The sequence below is a fragment of the Crocuta crocuta genome, unplaced genomic scaffold, assembly GCF_008692635.1.
Source record: "Crocuta crocuta isolate KB4526 unplaced genomic scaffold, BGI_CrCroc_1.0 scaffold433, whole genome shotgun sequence".
Lineage (NCBI taxonomy): Eukaryota > Metazoa > Chordata > Mammalia > Carnivora > Hyaenidae > Crocuta > Crocuta crocuta.
The window spans coordinates 1,010,961-1,034,861 of NW_027530001.1; the positions used below are offsets into that span (position 1 = coordinate 1,010,961).

At 36.8% G+C, this 23,901-nt stretch overlaps 1 protein-coding gene across 14 annotated transcripts in view; it reads right to left on the minus strand.

The window, feature by feature from the left end:
* PHC3 (polyhomeotic homolog 3) overlaps positions 1–23,901 on the minus strand; it is an 82,892-nt gene that overhangs the window by 48,675 nt on the left and 10,316 nt on the right. For 6 of the 14 annotated variants that reach the window (XM_077763648.1, XM_077763647.1, XM_077763646.1 and 3 more), the window contains 3 exons: positions 11,177–11,335; positions 9,092–9,190; positions 187–433 (listed from right to left, as the gene is read on the minus strand). In XM_077763648.1, the coding sequence (XP_077619774.1) occupies positions 187–433; positions 9,092–9,190; positions 11,177–11,335 (505 nt within the window). The remainder of the gene's footprint in view (positions 1–186; positions 434–9,091; positions 9,191–11,176; positions 11,336–23,901) is intronic. The other 8 variants (XM_077763655.1, XM_077763654.1, XM_077763653.1 and 5 more) reach the window with 3 other exon arrangements.

Sequence of the window (23,901 nt, forward strand, 5' to 3'; positions counted from 1 at the left end):
TAGCAGTTGGGTTCCTTTGGTTTCTCTTTTCTCAAGCTACAATTTTGTCTTTTTGTAAACTCATGAAATTCACATTTTAAAATGTTTTAAAAGCATTGTTCTTGTTCAAGCAGTAGACCTCTTTCGTTTTGCTCTGCCTGGTAATAAAATGAATAATGCAACTATTTTCAACAAGTTTTATCCCACCTGGTGCTATTAACTGGTGAATACTTGATGTCCGAGTGACAGCTGTGCTTCGTGATTCCAGACTTGGACTTTCTCCTTTCTTATTACTTTCTGGAGAAGGATCTCGTTGGCTGATTTTAGAACTGGTCACTGTTGTTTTGTTATGACAAATTGTCAATGACTGAGTTTGACTAGTGCTTTTTGGTGGACCGTTCTGTGAGCTAGATAATACACCCAACTTCTGGCTGCGTAATGTTAAATTCTGAACCTAAGAACCACACAACAAAAAAATAAGGATGAAACAGATGGTATTAATTGAGATGTGATAATCATTACCATTATAACAACGAGAACAAATTTATATTATACTTTTCATACATAAAGCTCCAAACAAGTGATTAATCCTAAAGGAAAAGGGAGTTATTATTCTAAGCAATCATACCTTAAAGAAAAACTTTTTTAAAAGACATTAAGGGAATCATTAAGAAAATGAAAATAGTATATATATAAGAACTGAACTATGAATATGAGGAAATCACTCTGCAACATACTGCATTCTGAAGTTACCAGCTCAGAGACAGCCAAAGGGAGACAGGGAGAAAGAAGGGTATTCCAGATAAAGGGGAAAATTTGAGCAAAGGTGCAGAGGCAGAAGAGCCCAGGGTGCACAAGGGAAGAAGGAGCAATTCCTTCAACTTCTCTCTAACTTCTCTAGACCAAGATTGTGAAACACTACAGGGTACAAGTGCCTCACACTCTTGTGAGAAGTTACTACACATACAGTTAGGAGACTGCACAAACGATACTGTCGTCCTCATAATGTATCAGAAAGAGTTAACAACAACAACTGTTACCCATTCTATAGGTTTATATGGGAACAACTCTTGTTTTTTGTTTTTTGGAGTGTTTTGGGGGGGGGGGGGACACTCATAAATAAGAAATCACCTACCCCACTGTGATAATTATGAAAATCATTTCCCATTAACTCCTTTTTAAAATCCTGTTGTTATGGAATACTAACCTGCCTTTGAGAACTAGATCTTGTGAACTGACAAGACCGTGCACAGACCTGAAATGGCTTATGTCATGGCTCCTGTCTGCACCCAGGATCACTCTAAACATATTGCCAGTCTGGATAGTATCAAGGATCATCCCAATGACTCTCACCTGAGGTTTATAACATTTTCAAACAGCAAGGCAGAAAATGGCTCTCCAATAGCTGCCTAACCTTTCACCTTATTGGAATGAATGCGATAAATACATTTACGCCAGCACGGGCCATGAGAAGGAAATGAACTAAAAGATTCTAAAGTGACGACAAAGCAAGTGAGATATATCTGTTTCATGAACATTCCTCAGTCATGTATGTTTGGTCTCTACAACTCTATCATTAACTGATACTCACAGGCTATACGTTCTCTTCACAAGCGCCAAATGCAGTGTTCAGCCAATGACAGATATGAAATAAATGTTTACTTCAGAGCAGTTGAAGCTTAAATCATTCTATTTTAACTAACTGAAAAAATTTTCTAAGTGAGACCACATGGAGCATCTTCTCGGATTTTTGTCAAATATTTCATGGCAATGTAAGTGGACTAATAATTGCTGCATTACTCAAATTTAATGCAAAAATAGAATGTGCTAAAATCCAGGTTTCCCAGCTTACCACTGAAAGCTCTCCAGTCTAGGCCCAAACCACTTCAAGTGCATCCTCCACTACTCCAATCCACAGTATTCAATCTAGCCAAACTGTTCAGTTCACCCTTCTCCAAACACACCTTATACTTCATGTGTTTGCTGGTGTACTTGAGCCCTTGGTTCACGTTTTTCTTGCCTAAAATGCCACATACTTCCTCAAGGCTGTTTCCTGAAGTCCAATCCATTCTTCAAGGCCCGGTAAAAGTCACACTCACTCTCCCAAAGAAATCTCTACAAAGTCCCTATCTACAAAGTCCCTAGTTAGAAATCATTTCTCCTCCCGTCTTGATGCATTTCCCAGAGAATTTGGATCATATTAGCCTAGAGCACTGACAAATATCTAGCTTATTTTAGAATTACTAATGTCTGTGTCAGTGAAATGCTGAGACTCTGGCTGGCAGGCTCTCAACTCTGATACTCATTTTAATACTTTCCACAGTTGAGTGCTACAGACATAACAAACTCCACCAGTCTGAGATATTCTATTTCTGATTTTAAAATATATATTAACTGGCCNATCTGTTCATATTTAACAACAAAAAAAAAAATCTTAACAAACATCCAGTGGAGGCACATTAGAATCTTTCAGGAAAGGGAAAAGAGCATAAAATTTAACATCTGCCACAATTGGTCTATAAGGTGAACCACATCACAGTGATAACCAAAGGCTGAATTATAATCTGGAAAACTTGAAAACTTTCTTTTAAATGAAGAGTATATTCACAGTAAACGAGGATTTCACACTATAAACCCTAAACCTGCAGCAGTCCGTTTCTATAGTATCATACACTCTTTCTTCTAAGTTTATTTTCTGGAATTCTGAAAGAAAATATATGCATATGCTTATTATATATACTATAAACTATGTATTATTTATAAGAAGAGATAAATGTTACAATATGGCTATAATAGCCATGGTCATCTTGGCTTATATGTTTATAAAATTCAAACATGTCAATTATACTCAAAGTATATTACAGAGTTAATTTAGCTGTTAATAGAAAGATCACAAATTCAGATTTCCTTGACAGAGCTTCTCTTTTGAGGAAAACACAACCTTTCTAAATACAGAATAGTAAGGCACTCTAATGTCCAATTTTCTTTCCTCTGAACTTTTCCCGTGACCAAATTATAGAAACGTTCTGACTTTATAAAAAGTCTAGGTTTCACATGACTTATTTCTGCTAATTTCACACATTACATTTTCATAGTGGATTCCTCAAATACATCAATTATCTAATTTGGTTCTAACAAATACTGTGTGAATACTGTAGCATGCCTTCTTTGCAGATGAGGAAACTAAGATTTAATGTCACACTGCTAACAGCAGAGCTGAGTTTCTAGCTTTTATTTTATTTCTTTTGAGAGAGAGAGCCAGTGAGAGCACACGAGGCAAAGGGACAGAGAAAGGAGAGAGATTGCAGACGGGCTTTGCACTGTCAGCACTGAAACCAATACAGGGCTCAAAGTCACCAACAGTGAGATCATGACCTAAGCTGAAGTGGGAAGCTTAACCAACAGAGCCACCCAGGTGCTCCTGAGTTTCTAGCTTTTAAATCCAAAGGGCTATTTTCTTTACAATTCTAAAAAGCATTCCCCAGATAGCATTAGTAAGTATGATTTGTTACTTTTACTCCTATATCTTTCTGAAAGTTAGATTTTTTACTTATTTTTATTTTCTTGGTCATGGTATGGAGAAGGGATGGAGGACTTAAAATAGAAAATAACGGGGGATGCCTGGGTGGCTCAGTAGGTTGAGTGTCCAACTCGATTTCAGCTCAGGTCATGATCTCACAGTTCGTGAGTTGGAGCTCCACAGTGGGCTCTGCACGCACAGCATGGAGCATGCCTAGGATGCTCTCTCTCTCCCTCTCTGCACCCTTCCTCACTTTTATGCACATGTACTCTCTCTCTCTCAAAAATAAACATTACAAGAGATGTTTTAAAAAATAATAGTAATCAAGGGTAAGATATGCCAAATTTCTTACTTTTGGACAGTATACTACAAATAAATTTTAATAAATTTTAAGGAAAAATTAACTGTTTTACCAACTTCTATAAAAGAGTATTAAAATAAAATGTCAACTTTGGTATTTCTCAGTTACAAATTCATTGTTTTAAAATTTTCAAATATGGGGTGCCTGGGTGGCTCAATCAGTTGAGCGTCCAACTTTGGCTCAGGTCATGATCTCACATCACAGTTCGTGGGTTCGGCCCCACATCGGGCTCTGTGCTGACAGCTCAGAGCCTGAAGCCTGCTTCAGATTCTGTGTCTCCCTCTCCCCCTTCCCCATTCATGCTCTGTCTCTGCCTCTCAAAAATAAATAAATGTTAAAAAAAATTAAATATAAGAAAATTTTCAAATATAAGTTTAAAAATTAACAAAGTAGAAAACAATTATTTCAAAAGTAACAGCCCTGAATTTGAGGAAAGAAGATTCAAAGTATTAGCATTCCCTACCTCTGCCAGTTTCATTCACTGCCATTTCAAAAGCACAGTAAAGAAAAAAACATTTGTAGATAAATTCCTAAAGGTCAATCCATTCCTTTAGTTTCTCAAAGTTCATCCTTTAATCCAGATTATCACAGAGCCAAATACCTGTATCACACTGACCCAAATCCCAAAGAGTCATTTTTATAAATTATTTTGGCTATGCTCATATTTAAAGATACTACTAAAGACACTATAAGATGTTTTCTCCATGAACACCAAACAAGATGTACTCTAGAGCACTCTCCAGAGAGCACATTAGTTGTTTCCTTAACAATTGGTTTATTTTACCTTGGAAACTATGAATCATTTAAATGGCTGTCTTTCTCTCTTCACTATTAGCTACTTGAAACCTAAGAACCAAATTCAGGACTCATCTTTAGACAATGTGTAACAAAATTGGTGATTAGTGGCAGGTGATAGGTGCCAAGCACTATGCTAAGTACTTTATGTGTACTGTCTCGTTATTCCTTATAACAACTCTGAGCTATTTAATTTACAGTGAAGAAATTGAGGCTTGGGGCACCTGGCCGGCTCAGTCTGTACAGTGTACAACTTTTTAAATTTTTTTAAAGTTATGTATGTATGTATTTAGAAAGTGAGACTGCTAGGAATTTACCCAAGGGATACAGGAGTGCTGATGCATAGGGGCACATGTACCCCAATGTTCATAGCAGCACTCTCAATAGCCAAAACATAGAAAGAGCCTAAGCGTCCATCAACGGACGAATGGATCAAGAGGTGGTTTATCTATACAATGGAAAACTACATGGCAATGAGAAAGAATGAAATCTGGCCATTTGTAGCAACATGGATGGAACTTGAGGGTGTTATGCTGAGCGAAATAAGTCAGGCAGAGAAGGACAGATACCATTATGTTTGCACCTATATGTGGATTAGGAGGAACTTATCAGAGGACCATGGGGGAGGAGAAGGGGAAAAATAGTTGGGGAGAGGGAGGGAGGCAAACCATGAGAGACTCTTGAATACTGAGAACAAACTGAGGGCTGATGGGGGTAGGGGAGAGGAGAAGGGGAGGGATGGGCATGGAGGAGGGCACTTGTGGGGACAATGGGTGTTATATGGAAACCAACTTGACAATAAACTATTTAAGAAAAAAAAATTTTTTTTAATAAAAAAATAAAAACGTGAGAGAGCAAAAGTTGGGGAGGGGTAGAGAGAACAGAGAATCCCAAGCAGACTCTGCAATGATAGTGAAGAGTTCGACATGGCGCCCAAACCCACAAACCGTGAGATCATGACTTCAGATGAGGTTGGATAATTAACCAACTGAGCCACCCAGGTGCCCTGAGAGTGCCAACTCTTGATCTCAGGGTTGAGAGTTCAAGCTCCACACTGGGTACAGAGCTTACTTTAAAAAAAAAGTTGGGGTGGGGGGTGCCTGGGTGGCTCAGTCGGTTAAGCGTCCGACTTTGGCTCAGGTCATGCTCTCACAGTTTGTGGGTTCAAGCCTTGCACTGGGCTCTGTGCTGACAGCTAGCTCAGAGCCTGGAGCCTGCTTCAGATTCTGTATCTTTCTCTCCCTCTCCCTCCCTTTCCCTCTCCCTCTCCCTCCCTCTCCCTCCCTCTCTCAGAAATAAATTTAAAAACACATTAAAAAAAAAAGTGAGGCTCAGCACAGGTAATAACAAAAACTAACATCTAATGAGTGCTACGTGTCAGATCCTGTTATATTTTTCAATTATTAACATTTTTAATCCTTCCTACAGTGCTTTGAAGTAAGCATTTTATAAATATTTATTTTATACTGTTGAAACTGAGGTGAGAGATCAATAATACGTGGTAAGAAAGCGGTAGAGCATGTATATGAATTGGGAGATTATGGCTCCAGAGGCCACACTTATAACACCATGCTACACTATGATCTTGTCCAAAATCAATCAACTGTTAGGTGACAAAGCTGGCAGTCGGTGCTGAAGTCAGAATCTGAACCCAGGTCTCTCTATTCTTCCCTTTGCAAAAAAAAGTACTGAGTACCTGTAATGTTCTAGACCCTAAATACATCTGTTATTCATTCTTCAACTTACCCTGCAAGTATGTATGACAATTAAAATTGTTTGAAAACTTGGCTAAAATTATACAACTAATAAATAACTGAAGTGGGAGATGAAATTAAGTCCATGGAGGACTTCATGCATGTAATTTGATTCGGGAACCTCACTGCTAACTCCATGCCACTCTCCTTTTTTAATTTCTGCTTTTTTGATGCATGTTTCCAATTTATTTTACCTTGTTTTGTTGTATGCATCTTGTGAATCAATTAGAATCTTAGTTGGGACAAAGTCAAGCATAAATAAAAATAAAATCAGGCAAACTCTGGAGGTTGATAATGGTCTTCCTTTATTAGGTTTTATAAAACCAAAAGAAAACAGGAAGACCATTACTTCAACAAATTCACTCCACAAAGAGATATCATAAAAGCTCATGGCCCAGGTCATGATCTCTTAGTTCATGAGTTCAAGCCCCCTATAGGGCTCTGTGCCGTCAGCGCAGAGTCTGTCTGGGATTCTGTCTCTTCCTCTCTCTGCTCCTCTCCCACGTGTGCGCAGACACATACTCACTCCTCCCTCTCAAAATAAATAAACTTAAAAAAAAGATTGGAGCTCAAAAAACAAAGTTAACAAAGGTTTCATTTTGTAAATATGGAAACTAAAGTACAACTAAAGAATTGTGGAGGATCAAAGAGCACATTAGGAGAAACCTCAGTTTAACTGATCACCATCTTTATATGCTAATATATGCAAACTGGCCTCTATTACTCAATAAAAGAATAAAGAGGTTCTACAAAAAGTACCATAGAATATTACTACTGTCTCATTTAATTTTTACCAAAAATTTAGATTATTAAAAATAAAAAGCAAAGGATGACTCTAAGACATACCTATTTCGGCCATATGTATCAAACATATTTTATGGAAAAATACCAAAACAGTATCTTACAAAGTAATATTCTACACAATTGTTGTAATTTAAAATTTATTACGTGTGCCTGGCTGGTTCAGTGGATAGAGCACTGGACTCTTGATCTCAAGTTTGTGAGTTTGAGCCCCATGGTGAATGTAGAGATTATTTAATAAAGTAAAATTTATTCAATTTCACTCATTTTAATCAACTTTACTGAGGTATAACTTACATACAGTATGATGAATAAACCAGTTGTATCGAGTTTTGATATATGTATATGCCACGTTACCACCACCTAATGAAAATATAGGACATTTCCATCACCCTAAAAGTTCACCCATACCCTGCCCCAGTCAATCTCTCCCACATTCTGTCCCGGGTACCACCAATCTATTTTTTTTTTCACTTTGGATTAGCTGTACCTGTTCTAGAATTTTGTATAAACAGAATCACAAGGTAAGTACTGTCTGGTGTCTGCATTCTTTTGCTATTATAATGTTCCGGAGCTGCATCAGGAGTTTGTCCTTTTTTATTTCTGAGCAATATTCCACATTTGTTTATCCATTCACCAGTTAAAGGACATTAATTGCTTCCAGTTTGGGACTACTTTGAATAGAGCTGCCACAAACATTCATTTACACATCTTTATATGGATATGTTTCCACACCTCTCAGAATAAACACCTATAAGCACAAATGGTGGGTCATATGTTAAGTATATGTTTATAATGAACTGACAAATTATTTTCCAAAGTCATTGAACCATTTTACAATCTAACCAGCAATATTATGAAATTGTGGTTGCTCCACATTCTCACCAACATGTGGTATTAGGAGTCTCCTTCATTTCAGCCATTCTAGTGAGTGTGTAGTGATATTCACTATGGTTGTGATTTTAATTTCTAAAAGGATTAATGATGTTGAGCATGTTTTTCATTTGCTTATTAGCCTTTTGTATATCTTCCTTTGCAAAGTGTTAAATCTTTGGCCCATTTTTAACTGAACTGCCCATGATTTATTGACTATAAGCATATTTTGTATATCCTGGATACAAGTCTTTTGTCAGATATGTGTATTATGAACATTTTTCCTCCATCTGTGGCCCACCTCTACACTTTGGTAACCAATATTTTTTGAAGAAGATTTTAATTTTGATAAATTCCAACTTGTTATTATTTTCTTTCATGATTAGTACTTTTTATGACCTAAGAAAGCTTTGCCTGCCTTGTAAAGATAACACTAGGTTTTCCTGTAGAGATTTTATAGTTTGGGCTTTTACCTTTAAGTCTACATTGCACTTCTAGTTTATTTTTATGAATGGTGAGAAAATTAAAGTTTGTTTCTTTCACAGTACCAAAGCAATATTCTATTCAATTTTTCAAATTAAAAATAGCCCCAATTCATTTTTAAACTTAAACTCTATCATGACTCAGTTATTACACAACTGCTTGCAAAAGAATCTACAGAACAGAATACCACTCACATAAGAGCAATAAATCTGCTTTATAATAAAACAAACATATATAATACCAAAAACTCACTAACTTTCACTAAGGTCAAAAAACCTAAATATTGGTGTTTAATGGTAATATAATAATTTTTGTTTCATTCTGATCGGTTTTGTTTTGTTTTAATATAAAATTTGTATTTAACCAAAAACCCTTCTTTAAGTTCTCATGGTATTTTATTAAATTCCAATCTGAAACCTATAACAGAGAGCACTGAAACCATCTGTAACTTAAACACAATGTATGTTTTTCTTTAACCTGAAGATCCAGACCTCAAGTACCACATTATGAAGCAGACAAGCTCACCTGAGTAGCTGCAGACTGACAGGAAGATGACGATGACGACGAGACAACAGGAATGTCAGACTGTACAGCAGCCACAGTGGTAGCGGGTGTGAAAATCAGCTGTACAGACAGAAAAACCAAAAAAATACCCTAAGACAAAAGAACATGTCCCACACACAATGTATAGCAGGCAAGAAAGACTGAAATTTGTGACAGAAAGACAACGCAGTTTAGGACTGTCTCCTAAGCAAAAGGTTTTACATGACAAAGAGAAATTTCTAATAGGGGAAAAGAAAACCATAAACATTTTGAAACAGCTCATGATTCTGATGAGTAGAAAAATAAATCAGTGCTCAAAAAAGAAAATGTATTTTGGCAATATGAAATCCTCATATCAAATTTTGCCCCAAATAAGCTATTATTATGCTTAAAATTTTCCCAACTCAAAACTCTAACAGGATTCCCAAAATGGAAGTTATTTATAGTAGACAACCACAGTCACTACTCTTGAATACAAATTTCAGTGAGAAATCTGAAAAGAAACACAAAGGTCTTTTCAGTGTTCTTCATCACAAAAGATAACCATGCTACATACTACACTATAGTATTTCACTCAGCCACATGGAATCTATAGTGCAAACCTAGGTTGTTCTTGATTTTAAAACTGTTCATAAAGAAATATTCATTCCGAATATAAATGCCACAATACGTCAAAATGCAACAACGAAACAGCCTGCAAAAAAGCTTCACATCAAATAAATAAAGACATACTCGATTTATCAGCACCACCTCTTCAAATGTTATTTTTTAATACTGAAACAGAACGCTATTAGTTTAAAAAGGCAATACAATCCACTCAGATTGGATCAACCAATCCAATTTAGTAAATAATGACAGTCATTTCAAACAATGTGTATATGCTCTATTTCAAAATTGCATTACAAATTATTCAGTTCCTCCAACCATTCCTGTTTAAATTACCAACTAAGAGATTTTTAAAATTTCAGTTCTTTATGTACTAAATTTAAGTGAATTAAACAACCAAGTATAACTTTCACAAGAAGGTAATTTCCGGAATAAACAGCTGAAAGCAGTAAACCTAAAGAGAACATGTTCTATGTAGCCTGAACCACGTGAACCTGCAAGTTTTATAAAGAGGTCAAAGTGTTCATTTCAAATAGTTCAGTCTAATTTTAAAGCATATTATTAATTAAATAAGATTTCCTGGGGAATAAAACCAGAAATATGGTAATGTCTACTGAATAATCTGTAAATAAAAGGAGGGCCATGTCATGGTTTCCTGTTAGAAAAATGATGGAAAACTTTGTCATTTTAGTGGAAAACTGGTGATCCAGATATATATTCCATTCACTGGACAAAAAAAGAATATAAATAAATATATATCAGGCCAGAGCTCTTGTCTAGCTACCTGTAAAGACACCAAATAAAGGTCACACAATTTCTACATTCCTTAAAGAAGTTCAACAGTCAAATTAGGAAATCAGCAGGTACTCAAATACAGAATAGCCAAATTAGCACTCCTGTATTAACAAAAGATCAAAGTGAGTATAAGAACACAAATACCTCACAGATTTTGAGATGGGAATAACCAAAGCTAAAAACCATCTGGTAAACTACGGGGAACTCCAATCCAGATTTCAGAAGATCTTCACCACCAAGTTTTTAACACTTGTAACTATTTCATCAAATTTAAAATGTCAAAAATACACAATGACTTCATATATCACTACAACTATCAATTATAATACTGTAAGATGCTATCAGTTATAAATGCATCTCAGTTTCAGAGATGTTAAAATGTGAAAAAGGTTTGAAATCAATAAAATTTGATATTAAAAAATCATCACTCCATGTTACAGAATCTGTTAGCTTCCCAATGTTGCTACTATTTGATACACCAAGAAGGCCTACCAATTAAAAGTAGAATTTTTATGGCAGATATGTATAAGAGCTAAGCACACATATAAAAAATTTGTTAAACATTTCTTAAATATTAAAAATGCCTCTTATTGCATCAAATCAAGAAACATTTTGATCTCTCTCAAGTCCTTAAACACTGAAAAAATTTGGTAGCTCATATCTTACCATTTGAGCTCGGAGATACATTTGAGCTTGGCTTGCCGTTAGGGTAGGGGAGGTACTCCCTAGTAACATAGTCTGTTGGGTAATACTGCCGCTGGTAGAACTGGAAGCCTGGGAACGGCTTATTAACTGTGCAGGTGTAGGAGAAGTGGAGAGGTTGATCTAAGGAAGAAAACATATTAGGTCATAGGCTTCCATTTTTTGCTTCCATGCCAGTGAATCTCACCAAGCTGCAGTTAGGCAATCAATGGTATAAACTACGGCTAAGGAACCTAAAAGAGAGGGCTTCATCTTTGACAGAGCCTCCTTCACTTCTATGGGCAATTATTTGCACATATGCAAACAATAGTATATAATGATTAGTAATGAGGATAATTTTTAAGGATATCCTCAAGGTGTTTTGATAAGATTTCAGTATCTTAAAATATCATTTCCACTACTTCCTAAAAATTAGGGTTAATGTTTCATTATTTTAATATTCCTCATATTACCTTAAAACATTTGAATCAACAGTTTATACTACTTTGTCAGATTCTGTCACATTTTGAGGGTTTTCTCAAGTGAACAAAAATTAAAACACAGATAATCCATTCACATATATATAAACACACACGTAACACATAATTAGCATCACGTTCTCCCTCAAAAGCTCTCAAAGAAGAAGAAAGTACAATTACTACTTGTCAAACAGATGGAAAAATCCTGAATACTGGTTACAAAATTGAATTATAAGCACTACTTTAAAGTTAACAATGCTGTTTAAAAAAGAAAAGAAAACTAGTGCACAGGCTATCTCTAGGATATATAAGAAACTGATAAATGGTTATTATCAATAAAGGCAAATTGGGTGAGGCAGGTAGAGAAGAGAGCAAAGGAAAACATGCATACCCTTTATCATTCCAATTTTATGTCACATGCACATATTATCCTTTTTTCTTATTTTTTGTGTTTTGTCTATTGAGAATTTTTTTAATGTTTATGTATTATCCGTTTAAAATTAAATTATTTTAACAAGAGTAATATAACCTGACCTCAAATACTCTTTGTGGACAGAGAATAAAATTAAGGAATAAATTATAAGGCAGTTTATTAGATTTTTGATCCAAACAACACAGTAGACTAGACTAATATAACCATGTGCCCAAATACACTCACTGAAATGCCGAATCAACATGAAAAACTAGAATACAGCTGACCTCACAAAGGGCAGGGAGGAGGGTAGAAGTCCCAGGTTCCAGAAAGGAAGAAACTCAAAAGATGTAAGCTCTAGCTGACACGAAGGCAGCCTCAGGGGATCCTGGCCTAGAGACAGAAACCTGATTCTGGGCCTATTTCAGGCAAGAGCTGGAGGTAAAACCCCTATTTTGAGCGGAGATCTAAAAAAGAGATCTTCAAAAGCAGTGCTCAGTATGTGAAAAGGGAGCTGGAAAAGCTCCACCCATGTGCCCTCAGAAGCAGCCAGGAAGCTTGCCATCTGCCCTTCCCTCAGTGGAAGGAGAGAGGCTCCTATGAGAATCAAAACACCAGGCCTGCACCATGTGGAGGATGTAAAATCAAATTTACACTACCTGCAGTTCCATAACCCATCCCAAAATTATTAGCATTTTAGCCAGTTCAGGACATTTGTTAAACCAAACAAGGTATCTGTTACACTAAACAAGTGACTGGAGGAAGCTAAGTGAAGGCTATTCTGGAGGTTCTACAGAACTTCCTGAGTTTGTAATTATTTAAAAATAAAACCATTAAAAAAAAAACCAGTATACTAGGTACACAGATTCGGTTAATGAATTCTCTAAACTTATCTGTATCTTTTAATTTAAAAAACTATATGTACTGGGGCACCTGAATGGCTCAGTTGATTAAGCATAAGCCCCACGCTGGGCTCTGTGTTGACAGCTCAGAGCTTGCTTGGGATTCTCTCTCTCTCCCTCTCTCTCTGCTCCTCCCAAACTCTCTTTCTCAAAATAAATAAATAAACATTTTAAAAAATAAAAATATGGGCTCTGTGCTGACAGCTCAGAGCCTGCAGCCTGCTTCAGATTCTGTGTCTTGCCTTCTCTCTGCCCCTCCCCTGCTTGCTGGCGCTCTCTCAAAAATAAATGTTAAAAAAAACTTACAAAAAAATAAATAAAAATAAACTAAATAATATATGTACTTAAATCTAGAATTCAGTGCATAAAGGCAATGAATATTGTACATAGAATTATTCTGCAATATGGTTTTTACTTCTAGCACACCACTAAAATCCCATTAGCAATAATCACCAATGCCTTCCATCTGACAAATTCAGTGGATTCCTTCCAGGCCATTCCCTCTCAATCTTCTTAACCAGCTCTTCTTTCTGGCCCACTTCCATATTGTTCATGTTTTGTTTTCAGAACTTTTCTTCCTGAATTCCTAGATTATCACATCTATACTCCCACAGTTTCAAAAAACTCAAACCTGATGACTCTCTATCCTTCACTGTAAATTCATTATGAGCTTCAGATCCAAATACCTACAGAACACATCTTTCTGGATATCTCTTATCAACTCAAATTCAACATGTTCATACACCAAACTCATTATATAATTCCTTTGTAAACCAGCTTCTCCTCAAATGGCCACAGGTATCCTCTAAAATCCCGCAAGACAGACTGTGTGGAAGTCATCCGGATTCTTCCTTCTCCTTTACCGACATACAAAATCAGTCACGCTTTACTGTTTATACACCTTTATTTTATCTTCATTTTCATTCTGATTTCTAATCACTTAGTTTGAGAGTTTGGGCCTATAGCACTTCCAGCTAGATTACTTTAGCAGCTGCAAACTGACCTCCCTGCCTGAAATCTTGTTTCCTCCAACTTGCCATATAATCTTCTCCTGATTTAATTAACTGACCATTTAAAAATCTGGATAACTTCAACCTCCCCTGCCTACCTCTCCAGCATCATCTCCTCCCACTCCTCCATACACATCCTTCACATTAGCTATATGAAGCTATTTGCAATATCATAATGTCCCAGCGGTCTGTGGCCCTAGTAACGATGCTCTGGACTGGTCTGAGCATTGTTAGCCCCATACCCCACCCCATCTGCACCTATGTAGTAAACAATCCTCTTTCAAAAATCATCTGCCTATTAAGCTTTTTTCAGGCATCCCTATATCCCACAGTAGAACTATTTCCCTTTCCTTTTTGCTTGTTATCATCCATATTCTTCTAGCATTTGCTTCTATCTCACTCTTAACAATAATTTCTATAAGGTGGGAATCATGGACATTCACCATCATATATCCAATATTCACAAAAGTACTTTCACTCAGTAGCTTTACTGAGTTAACGAAAACCATGTTATTTTAAGGCATACTTCATAATGTTAATTAATATATAAGTCCAACACAAAGAATATCAGTAGATGTGTAATGAGAGAAAAAAACAATTTTGGTACAATCCCTAACAAAGCAGAGTAAAAAGGCAGAGGCAGTGTGGTAATATTAGTTCAACTCTATTTTAGATGTGTTCTGTAATAAATTCTTAATAGGCCCCCCAAAACTTATTATTTTCCTGTATGTCTACAAATGGACATTTTGGATGAAGCCTTGCTACAAAGATTAAAATCACTTGGCAGGGTAAAACTGGACCCAGGTTTTCTGACCCACGTGTTTTGGCGTTCAGAGTCATCTCCTACACCCTGATCACTTGCTAATTTGGGTCACTCTGCAGTAATAGCGCCAAGGCTCTCTTTTCCAGTCAGTGGAAGGAATAAGGGAAGGGGAGGGAAGTGGAAAGGAAGAACTCTATTAAGCATAGACCACACACTCTTTAAACAGAAACACAATACAAGTCTTTAAAAATGATTTGCTGGTAGCTAAAAGGCCTGAGAGTGCTCTTTAAAGGAAGCAAAACACAAAGTACAAACAAGAATGCTTTTCTTTTTCTTAAAAAAGAAAAAAAGGAATAAAACTAAATAGTAACTTCCTAACCACGTTCATTTCATTTGTCCAGGTTGTGAGATTAAAAAACCAATGTCATGTTTATTTCTAAGTTCCATGTAGGAAATGTCTCCTCACAAATGCCCAACCCATGAAGGCAAATGTATCTCTGCTAGAGGTCCATCTCCACAACTCGCCTAACTAAAGTAGAAGGCTCTCCTCTACTTTCTGCTTTGCTCTACTGACCTGAACCAGAGGCCTTAACTGTTCATATTATATTCTGTTAATGCCATCCCAACATTCCTAATTCCTTCTCACTTTAAAGCCTTGGCCAATCCTGTCACCTCATACCCCAAGATCATACTACATAAAGGAACTCCCTCCCTGAGCCCTTATTATTGGAAGCTCTCTCCTCAATTGGAAGCACTAATCCCGAGTCACCAAAAAATAAACAAGTCCACCAAGAATAGCCATTTGACTCCCAACCATCTTGGTATCTGCCCAAAAGGAGGTTACTTAGGGCCTCAGCCCAGAGTACTCCCTAGAGCCAAAGCCCATTTAAGAACCACTGCTAGGGGTGGGGAGTGCCTCAGTGGCTCAGTAGGTTGAGCAACCGGCTTCGGCTCAGGTCATGATCTCACAGCTTGTGGGTTCAAGCCCTGCATCAGGCTCGGGCTCTGTGCTGGCAGCTCAGAGCCTGAAGCCTGCCTTGGATTCTGTCTCCATGTTTCTCTGCCCCTCCCCCACTTGCAATCTGTCTAGCTTTCAAAAAAAAAAAAAAGAACTGCTGTTAATTTTACTGTTCAAAATCAATCTGGTATATCTACAGAGATATAGTTCACAGACATTAAAAGGATAAAGTATATCTGTATTTTTCAGTGACATGAAAATATCTTTACGACCCACTGTTGAATGAAAAACTATGGAATAACATATAGAGTACATTCCCTACAATCCCACTTACATAGTTAGGTGAAAATGTCTTCACGTGTGAAAAACATGTTGAGAGAGAAACAAATGCATTGTATATACACATAATAATGCACTCATAAAAATGTATGTAATTAAATTTGATATATATATATGCCCATACACACACACGACCCTCTGGAAGAACAGTCACTACAATTTAAAGGTGATTAATTTCCACTAGGGGTAAAATTTGGGATAATGTGTGTTTTTTTCTTTTTTTTAAATTTTTTAATGTTTTTTATTTATTTCTTCGAGAGAAAAAACAGCATGAGCAGGGGAGGATCAGAGAGAGAGGGAGACACAGAATCTGAAGCAGGCTCCAGGCTCTGAGCTAGCTGTCAGCACAGAGCCTGATGCAGGGCTCGAACCCACAAACCATGTGATCATGATCTGAAATGAAGTTGGACACTTAACCAACTGAGCCACGCAGGCGCCCCATTTTTTGTCTTTTTCTATGTAGGTGTTACCTTTAGAATAGGAAAGGAAATGTTACTTTGTTTTTTTTTTGTAATGTTTAGTACACTGTTTTCTTTTTACCACTTCAATGCAGTGTATACATTTTCTTGCCTCATTATTCAGTGGGTATTAGTAGGTGGGTAATTCAAGTGTCTAGAAGAATAAAATATTATATTAATATTTCAAATAATATCTACCCATGAAGGATTTCCTTTCAGAGACTGCACACTTTTAATACTATGAAAAAAAATTATTTCTACTGAGATACAAGCTATAAACATTATAGCAAAACAAACAAGAAACCTCATAATCTCCCATTTGCTTTCAGATTTTGACATCTTAGAAAAACTGCAATGCTGAAGCAATTAAAATATTGTAAGTAATCTAAAATGTTCAGCAACAGAGATGGTTATATAAGATAAAGTGCATCCATACTGTGCAACACCATGCAATAGCTTACGTGAGTAAGATTGAGCTCTGTATGCTAACACAGAAAGATCTCAAGACATCATGGAGTGTAAAACACAAAATGCAGAACACTGTTACCAGTACAAAAAAAATGTTAACACATACACACTCCTTTCTGTTGTTTTTAACGTTTTATTTATTTTTGAAAGAGCACAAGCAGGGGAGGAACAGAGAGCGAGACAGAGAATCTGAGGCAGGCTCTGTGATGACAACGGCGAGCCCAATGTGGAACCTGAATTCACAAATGATAAGATCATGACCTGATCCAAAGTCAAACATCCAACCGACTCAGCCACCCAGGTGTCCCTACACACATTTCTTTATGCTCTGTATGTCCATAATTCATAGGTAAAGATGTGATGGAGGGATATCCAGCAAACTGAGGAGTCAGAAGGACCGAAGAGGACTGAAAGAAGGCTGAAGGGGACTTAACACTTTCTTACTATTTCTGTACTTTTAGAATGGTTTTTTAAAATATTTTATTTATTTCTGAGAGAGAGAGAGAAGAGAAGAGAAGAGAAGAGAAGAGAAGAGAAGAGAAGAGAAGAGAGAGAGGTGTGAGCAGGGAAGGGTTAGAGAGAGAGGGAGATACAGAATCTGAAATAGGCTCCAGGCTCTGAGCTGGCAGTCAGCATAGAGCCTGATGCGGGGCTTGAACCTACAAACCATGAAATCATGACCTGAGCAGAAGTCAGACGCTTAACCAACTGAGCCACTAGGCGCTTTTGTACTTTTACAATGTTCTACAAGAATGTGGTAAAGCTGCTCAAGATCATACAAATATTCAGGCTACAATTTTATTTTAAGATGGTTATTAAGTTTTGGAATGGATCCACTCAATCACCTGAAATTTCATTTTTAAAAATCCTTGATTAGGGACGCCTGGGTGGCTCAGTAGGTTGAGCATCTGACTTCAGCTCTAATCATGATCTCCAGTTCATGGGTTTGAGCCCTGTGTTGGGCTCTGTGCTGAACTCTTGCTTGGAGCCTGGAATCTACTTTGCATTCTGTGTCTCCTTCTCTCTCTGCCCCTCCCTGCTCACACTCTGTCTCACTGTCTCTCAAAAATAAATAAATGGAAATTTTTAATTTTTTTAAATTAAAAAATATATATATTGATTAAAGTAACTCCTAAAATAGGGTCAGCTAGGTGACTCAGTTGGCTAAGCATCCCACTTCTGTTCATGTCATGGTATCATGGTTCAAGGGGTTCAAGCCCCCATCAGGCTCTCTGCTGTTAGTGTGGAGACATATCCTCTGTCTCCCTCAATAAATAAAGAGAATGAGGACACTAGTAATAGAACACTGAGAATGACTGGTTATAAGCAAGTAATTTTCTCTCAGAAAAACTTACAATGGATTCATTTGATATGTGATTGACCTGATTTAGACATTTTTAGAAGAAAGTAAACATTTTTAAGATTGATCTAAAAACAATCTCACTGACCCAATAAGTATACTCTTAGGGAATTTTTAAAAAGAAAATAACTAGATATGCAAACAAAGATGTATAACAGAATATTCAGTGCAGATTTACTAATAACAGCAAAATTTCCAATACAGTCACATGGCGGTTAGGGCTTCAACACAAGGATTCTGGGTAGATGCACAAGACATCACTAATCACCAGATATCCACATGAACTCCAAACCCAGAGACCAAATGTCTACTCAACATCCACAAGTGGGTATCTTATCTCCAACACAAACTCAGAATGTCTAAAGCCAAACTCCTGATTTTCTTCTCCAACACCTGCTTTGGCAGGTCCTTCCAGAGTTTCAGGCCAAAATGCTACAATTATCCTTGACTCTTCACCTTTCCTCACATCTTTTATTCAATCCATCAGCATATCCTGTTAACTCTACTTTTAAAACATATCCAAATTTCCATTAATAGAATATTGGTGAAAAAAAATATCTAGAATCTGGCCAACCACATTTCACCACATCTACTGTCACTATCAGTCCAAGCCACTAATCTCTCTCAGATAAGCATTAAGAACCATTTAACTGGTCTCCCTGCTTCTGTCTTTGCCCCCTAGAATCTAACACTGTCACTAAGTTAAAACCTGTTTGAGATCATGTGGCTTCCCTACTGAAATAGCTCTTCTCTCCAATAGCTTCCCAATTAAATCCGAGTAAAAGTTTCATAATCTCTTCCCATTGGATTATAATTACCTCTCAATGTCATCTCTAAATCATACTCCCACTCTCTCATTCCACTGCAGCCACACTGTCCTCCTTTCTGTTCCTCAAGCATGTTTGCCTCCCTCACTCTCCTTCAAATACCATCTTTATTAGCAGTGCTTTTCCTGGCCACCCTGGTTAAAGAAGCAAATTCCCTCTCTCTATTCCCCTTTCTTGCATTAATCTTCTTTATAGCACTTACCATCTGAGATATTATATACCAGCGTACCATCTGTCTATCTCTAGCTCCATAAGGACAGAGTTTGTGTGCTGTGTTCCCAGCATCTAAAGAGTTCTGGCACATATTAAATGCTAATAAATTTTTTTGTATGAATGAGTGAAATGTATGAATGAAAAAGAATCATACACCTGGGCATCAAAAGCTCACCTTGTTTAGCACCGTAACTAGAAAGCTATCACAAACAGGATTTTTCCCATTTTAACTAAATAGTACAGTGAATGAAAATCAAAACACCTGAGATTAATGTAGATTCCAGAACCAAAAAACAGCAGAGAGAAAGGGAATGAGATACAAACAACCACTGAGTCATTTAGAGACTTATGATTACAATTTTCAGCCACATAATCCTTTCCAGCTGAAAATGCCCATAAAGGGGAAAGTATATAAGAATGATAGTACTTCACTTACATTAAAATAGACATAAAATTAATTATATACGCCTGTTTACATTTATGTATAGAAACATACAGTAATAAAATACGAAAGCTTGACACAAAATTTTTTCAGGGCCAAAGGGACTACTGAATCGGGATGTCCCTTCTACCGTAACATTTGTAGAATATATCCCTTAGACAACAAGTGTACATTCGTGTTTTATTTAGGCAATACAAATATTAACAAAATAAAGCTCTTCAGTCTACTTCCTCAGAGATAACCAATGACCAACAATCTGTTGTGTATCACAGATTTTCTTCCTGAATAATCAGGCAGAAATATAAATATAATTTTTAAAAATTTTTAAATTTTATTTATTTTTGAGAGAGAGATAGAGACAGCATGAGCAGGGGAGGGTCAGAGAGAGAGGGAGACACAGAATCTGAAGACAGGCTCCAGGCTCTGAGCTAGTTGTCAGCACAGAGCCCGACATGGGGCTCGAACCCGCGAACCATGAGATCGTGACCTGAGCCGAAGTCAGACACTTAACCGACTGAGCCACCCAGGCACCCCATAAATAGAATTTTTTAAAAAAATAAGTTAAATGACAGGAATTCTGTTTCCAGGAAGATAAATAGACATACTTTTCAGTATCCCTCCCACTAAATAAAACTAAAAACCCTTGATGTTACATATAAAATAAGCATAAGAAGATCCCGAAAGGTGGAGAGAAACAGACTGGGTAGGGACCTCAGAACCCACTAAAACATGTTGTTGTGAGGTTTTCTTATTGTCTTATATAACCCAAACTTTTAAGTTGAAGTGGTCAGTAACCCAGAAATACAAATGTGTGCAAACAAAAAAAGCCCCAAAAGGAGCCTGTTCTTTCTAGCCGAAAGACCAAGAAAGGGGCTGCCTAGCAACATGGAAAATTTTAGACAATTGCTCTACTCTAGCCAAACACCACAGAAAAGACCATGGCCCCACCGAACCCAGCAAAAACTTCCACCTACACCAGGATGTAATGAGGCACCCCAATTCTCCTAATCCCTCCAATGGATATGCATCAGAGAATGAATACAAGGTAGAGAGCCAGGACTTTCACCCCAGCCAGGCAGTAAGACTACCACCACCAACCCACCCCATCCCTGCAGTATCAGTGAAGAGCACATGGGGAGCGATACAGGCACTCTTCCTCCCTCATTCCCGCCAGCCAGGGAGGCATCTGTGGAGATCTAGCGAGGAGCCAGGACTCTCACCACCACTCAGCAATTATGTGAAGCCTCCCCTAAGGTGTCAACAGAGACCAAATGGGTAACGTGGACTTTCTACCCTCAGACGGTAGTAAGGAGGTGGCATACATTCCCTTTCAGAAGCCAGCCAAAACACAAAGTTTAAATATGATCAATCCACAGTCTCCTAATACTCAAATGTTGAGGTTTCAATCAAAAATCACTTATCACATGAAGAACCAGAAAGACCTAAGCTGAATAAAAAAGACAATAAGCAGATGCCAACACCAAGAAGGAAGATAAAATTATCTGACAAAAAAAATTATCTGACAGATTTTAAAGCAGCCATCATAAAAATGCTTTGAACAAGTAACGTGAGCCCACCCAAATGAAAAAACTCTCAGCAAATAGAAGATAAAAATAAGAATCACAAGGAAATTTTAGAACTAAAAAAACAGAATAACTTAAATAAGTAAATGAGATCATACTATAATTTTTTGCTTTATTCACTTAATACCTAAAGAAAATCTAAGCCTCTCTGTATACACACGTGCAGTATTTTTCAGTAGCTATTATACTCCACTGTATGAAATAACTATAATTTGTTTAACTAATCTTTAATTGATGGGCACTTATTTATATTGTTTATAATTTTTCACAATTATAAACCAGCCACAGTTGCATAATTATGCCATTTTTGCATGATTATGTCATAATTATCTGTCATTTTTAGCAAATGACATCACTAAAAAGGGAATGCACAGTTGAGATTTTCATACACACTGCCAAATAATCCTTCAGAAAAGTTGTACCAATACATTCCCACTTATAGTGTATGTCTACTTTCTCACATCCTTGCCAACAATGGGTATTGACCCAATGCTGTTCCTTGTTTTCTAATTTGAGAGATGTTATTTTTACATATACTTCTTTGTTAATAATACAGCAAATACATTTTTATATGTTGAGAAGCCAGAAATTTTTCTTTGAAAATTACCAGTGCAGGTCTTCTGTGAATTCTCATTGTTTACCTTACTACTATAAAAGAGTCCTTGTTATTTCACAAATATAAGCTGGTCAACCTACAAGGTACAAATGTATTTTCATCATTCTGTTGCTTTTTAACTTTGTGGATGCTTTTTTTGCAGAAAGAGTTTTTAATTGGTTCAGACTTCATTTTGGCAATCAAATTTAACTAAATCTAAGTTCCATTCAGTAAAAGTACAAAGGCATCAACCTAAACACTCAGTCCCAACTAGTTTAAAAGCCAAACAATCATAAAATCACCACTCACACTACTGATCAGAATCTAGAATTAGTCTGTTTTAATGAGACTTGGAAAGAACAAGATGCTAGCACCCACTGATTACCTATATATTTAATTAACAATAGCTTTCTCCAGTTTCCCCTGATCGCAACAATTGAACTTTTGACTCCCCTGTTTAATAATATTCCATTTTTCCATTGGGATCCCACTCCTACTCTAAATTTAAGTCTATCTCGCTGATGATTTGACAACCTTCTAACCCTTTTTCCTTCTGGAGGCTGGACCCTTCCTGATGGGCTTTCATTGTTAATCTGGAACCCTACCTTGAAATAACCAAAACTCTGAAAACTACCAGACTGCCACCTGACATGGCTCATGAGTATCACTACCTAGAGATTTCTGCTATCACGTTCTGCCCCTCTTTTGGAGACTGACCCATATTTCCTAGGCTACCTTGGGTATCATAATTTGGACAGCCAGTCAACTCACTTGAGCTATTGCTCAACTGGGATAGAAAATAAAACAAATGCAGTGCATTATTCCTTTTATTTCCCCTGGACATCTGCTCTCCGTGCTTACCTCTTTTCCCCCACCAACTGATCACAAGATCTGGCATACTTTATCATACATACAAGCTTGCTTGGTTTATGATAAGCAGCACTAATAACGTCATAAAAAATAAGCACAAGCACTGGAATCATAATTTCTGTGAAAGTCACATACAAAAATTCATGAGAGAAAAATAGTTTAAAAGAATACCTTTTAATAATTTGAAAATCTCTCTTTGATATTTATGATATTCCAGTATTTCAACGAATAAAACATTTGCCTATAATTTTTTTTAATTAGTCCACAAATGTTTATAGTGCTTGCCTTAACTACCAATGTATTAATTAAAAACATATCTGACATCAATACCGTAATTAGAGTATCAAGGCTTAGGGCTAGATTACATCACTTAAAATTTTCATTTTCCATCTTTTTTCAAGTCATAAGTAGTATCTTTTTTTTTTAAGTTTAGTTATTTATTTTGAGAGAAAGACAGAAGGGGAGGGGACAGAGAAAGAGAGAATCCCAAACAGGCATGCGCTGTTAACACAGAGCCTGACAGAGGACTTGATCTCAGGATGTAGGAGATCATGACCAGAACCAAAGTCAACAGTTGGACTCTTAACTGACTGAGCAAGAGGCGCTATTTTTGTACCTAATTTTACTCATGTTCCAGGATACTTCCATGCTAAAAAAAATAGATTTTTAAATTAAAAATGTCAATCAAAAGCCATAAAAATAGTATGCTCCTATATATGTACTTAGCAAAAACCATATCCCTAGCTAAAGAAATACAGCACAAGTATTCAATTCCTTAGCAATCTACAACTAAACTCTACAGCAGTCAATTTTACAAAGTATCAAAGTATTATCATCCGGGATCAGGAAAAATTAGCTAGAAAGGATATTACTAGGTTAACTCAATGGTTTTCAACCAGGGACAGTTTGCCTTCCAGGAAAACATCTGCCAGTGCCTAGAGACATTTCTGGTTGTCACACTGTGGCAGAGAGGAGAGCCATACCCTACTTAGTAGCTAGTGGGTAGAAGCTAGGGGATGCTGCTAAGGATC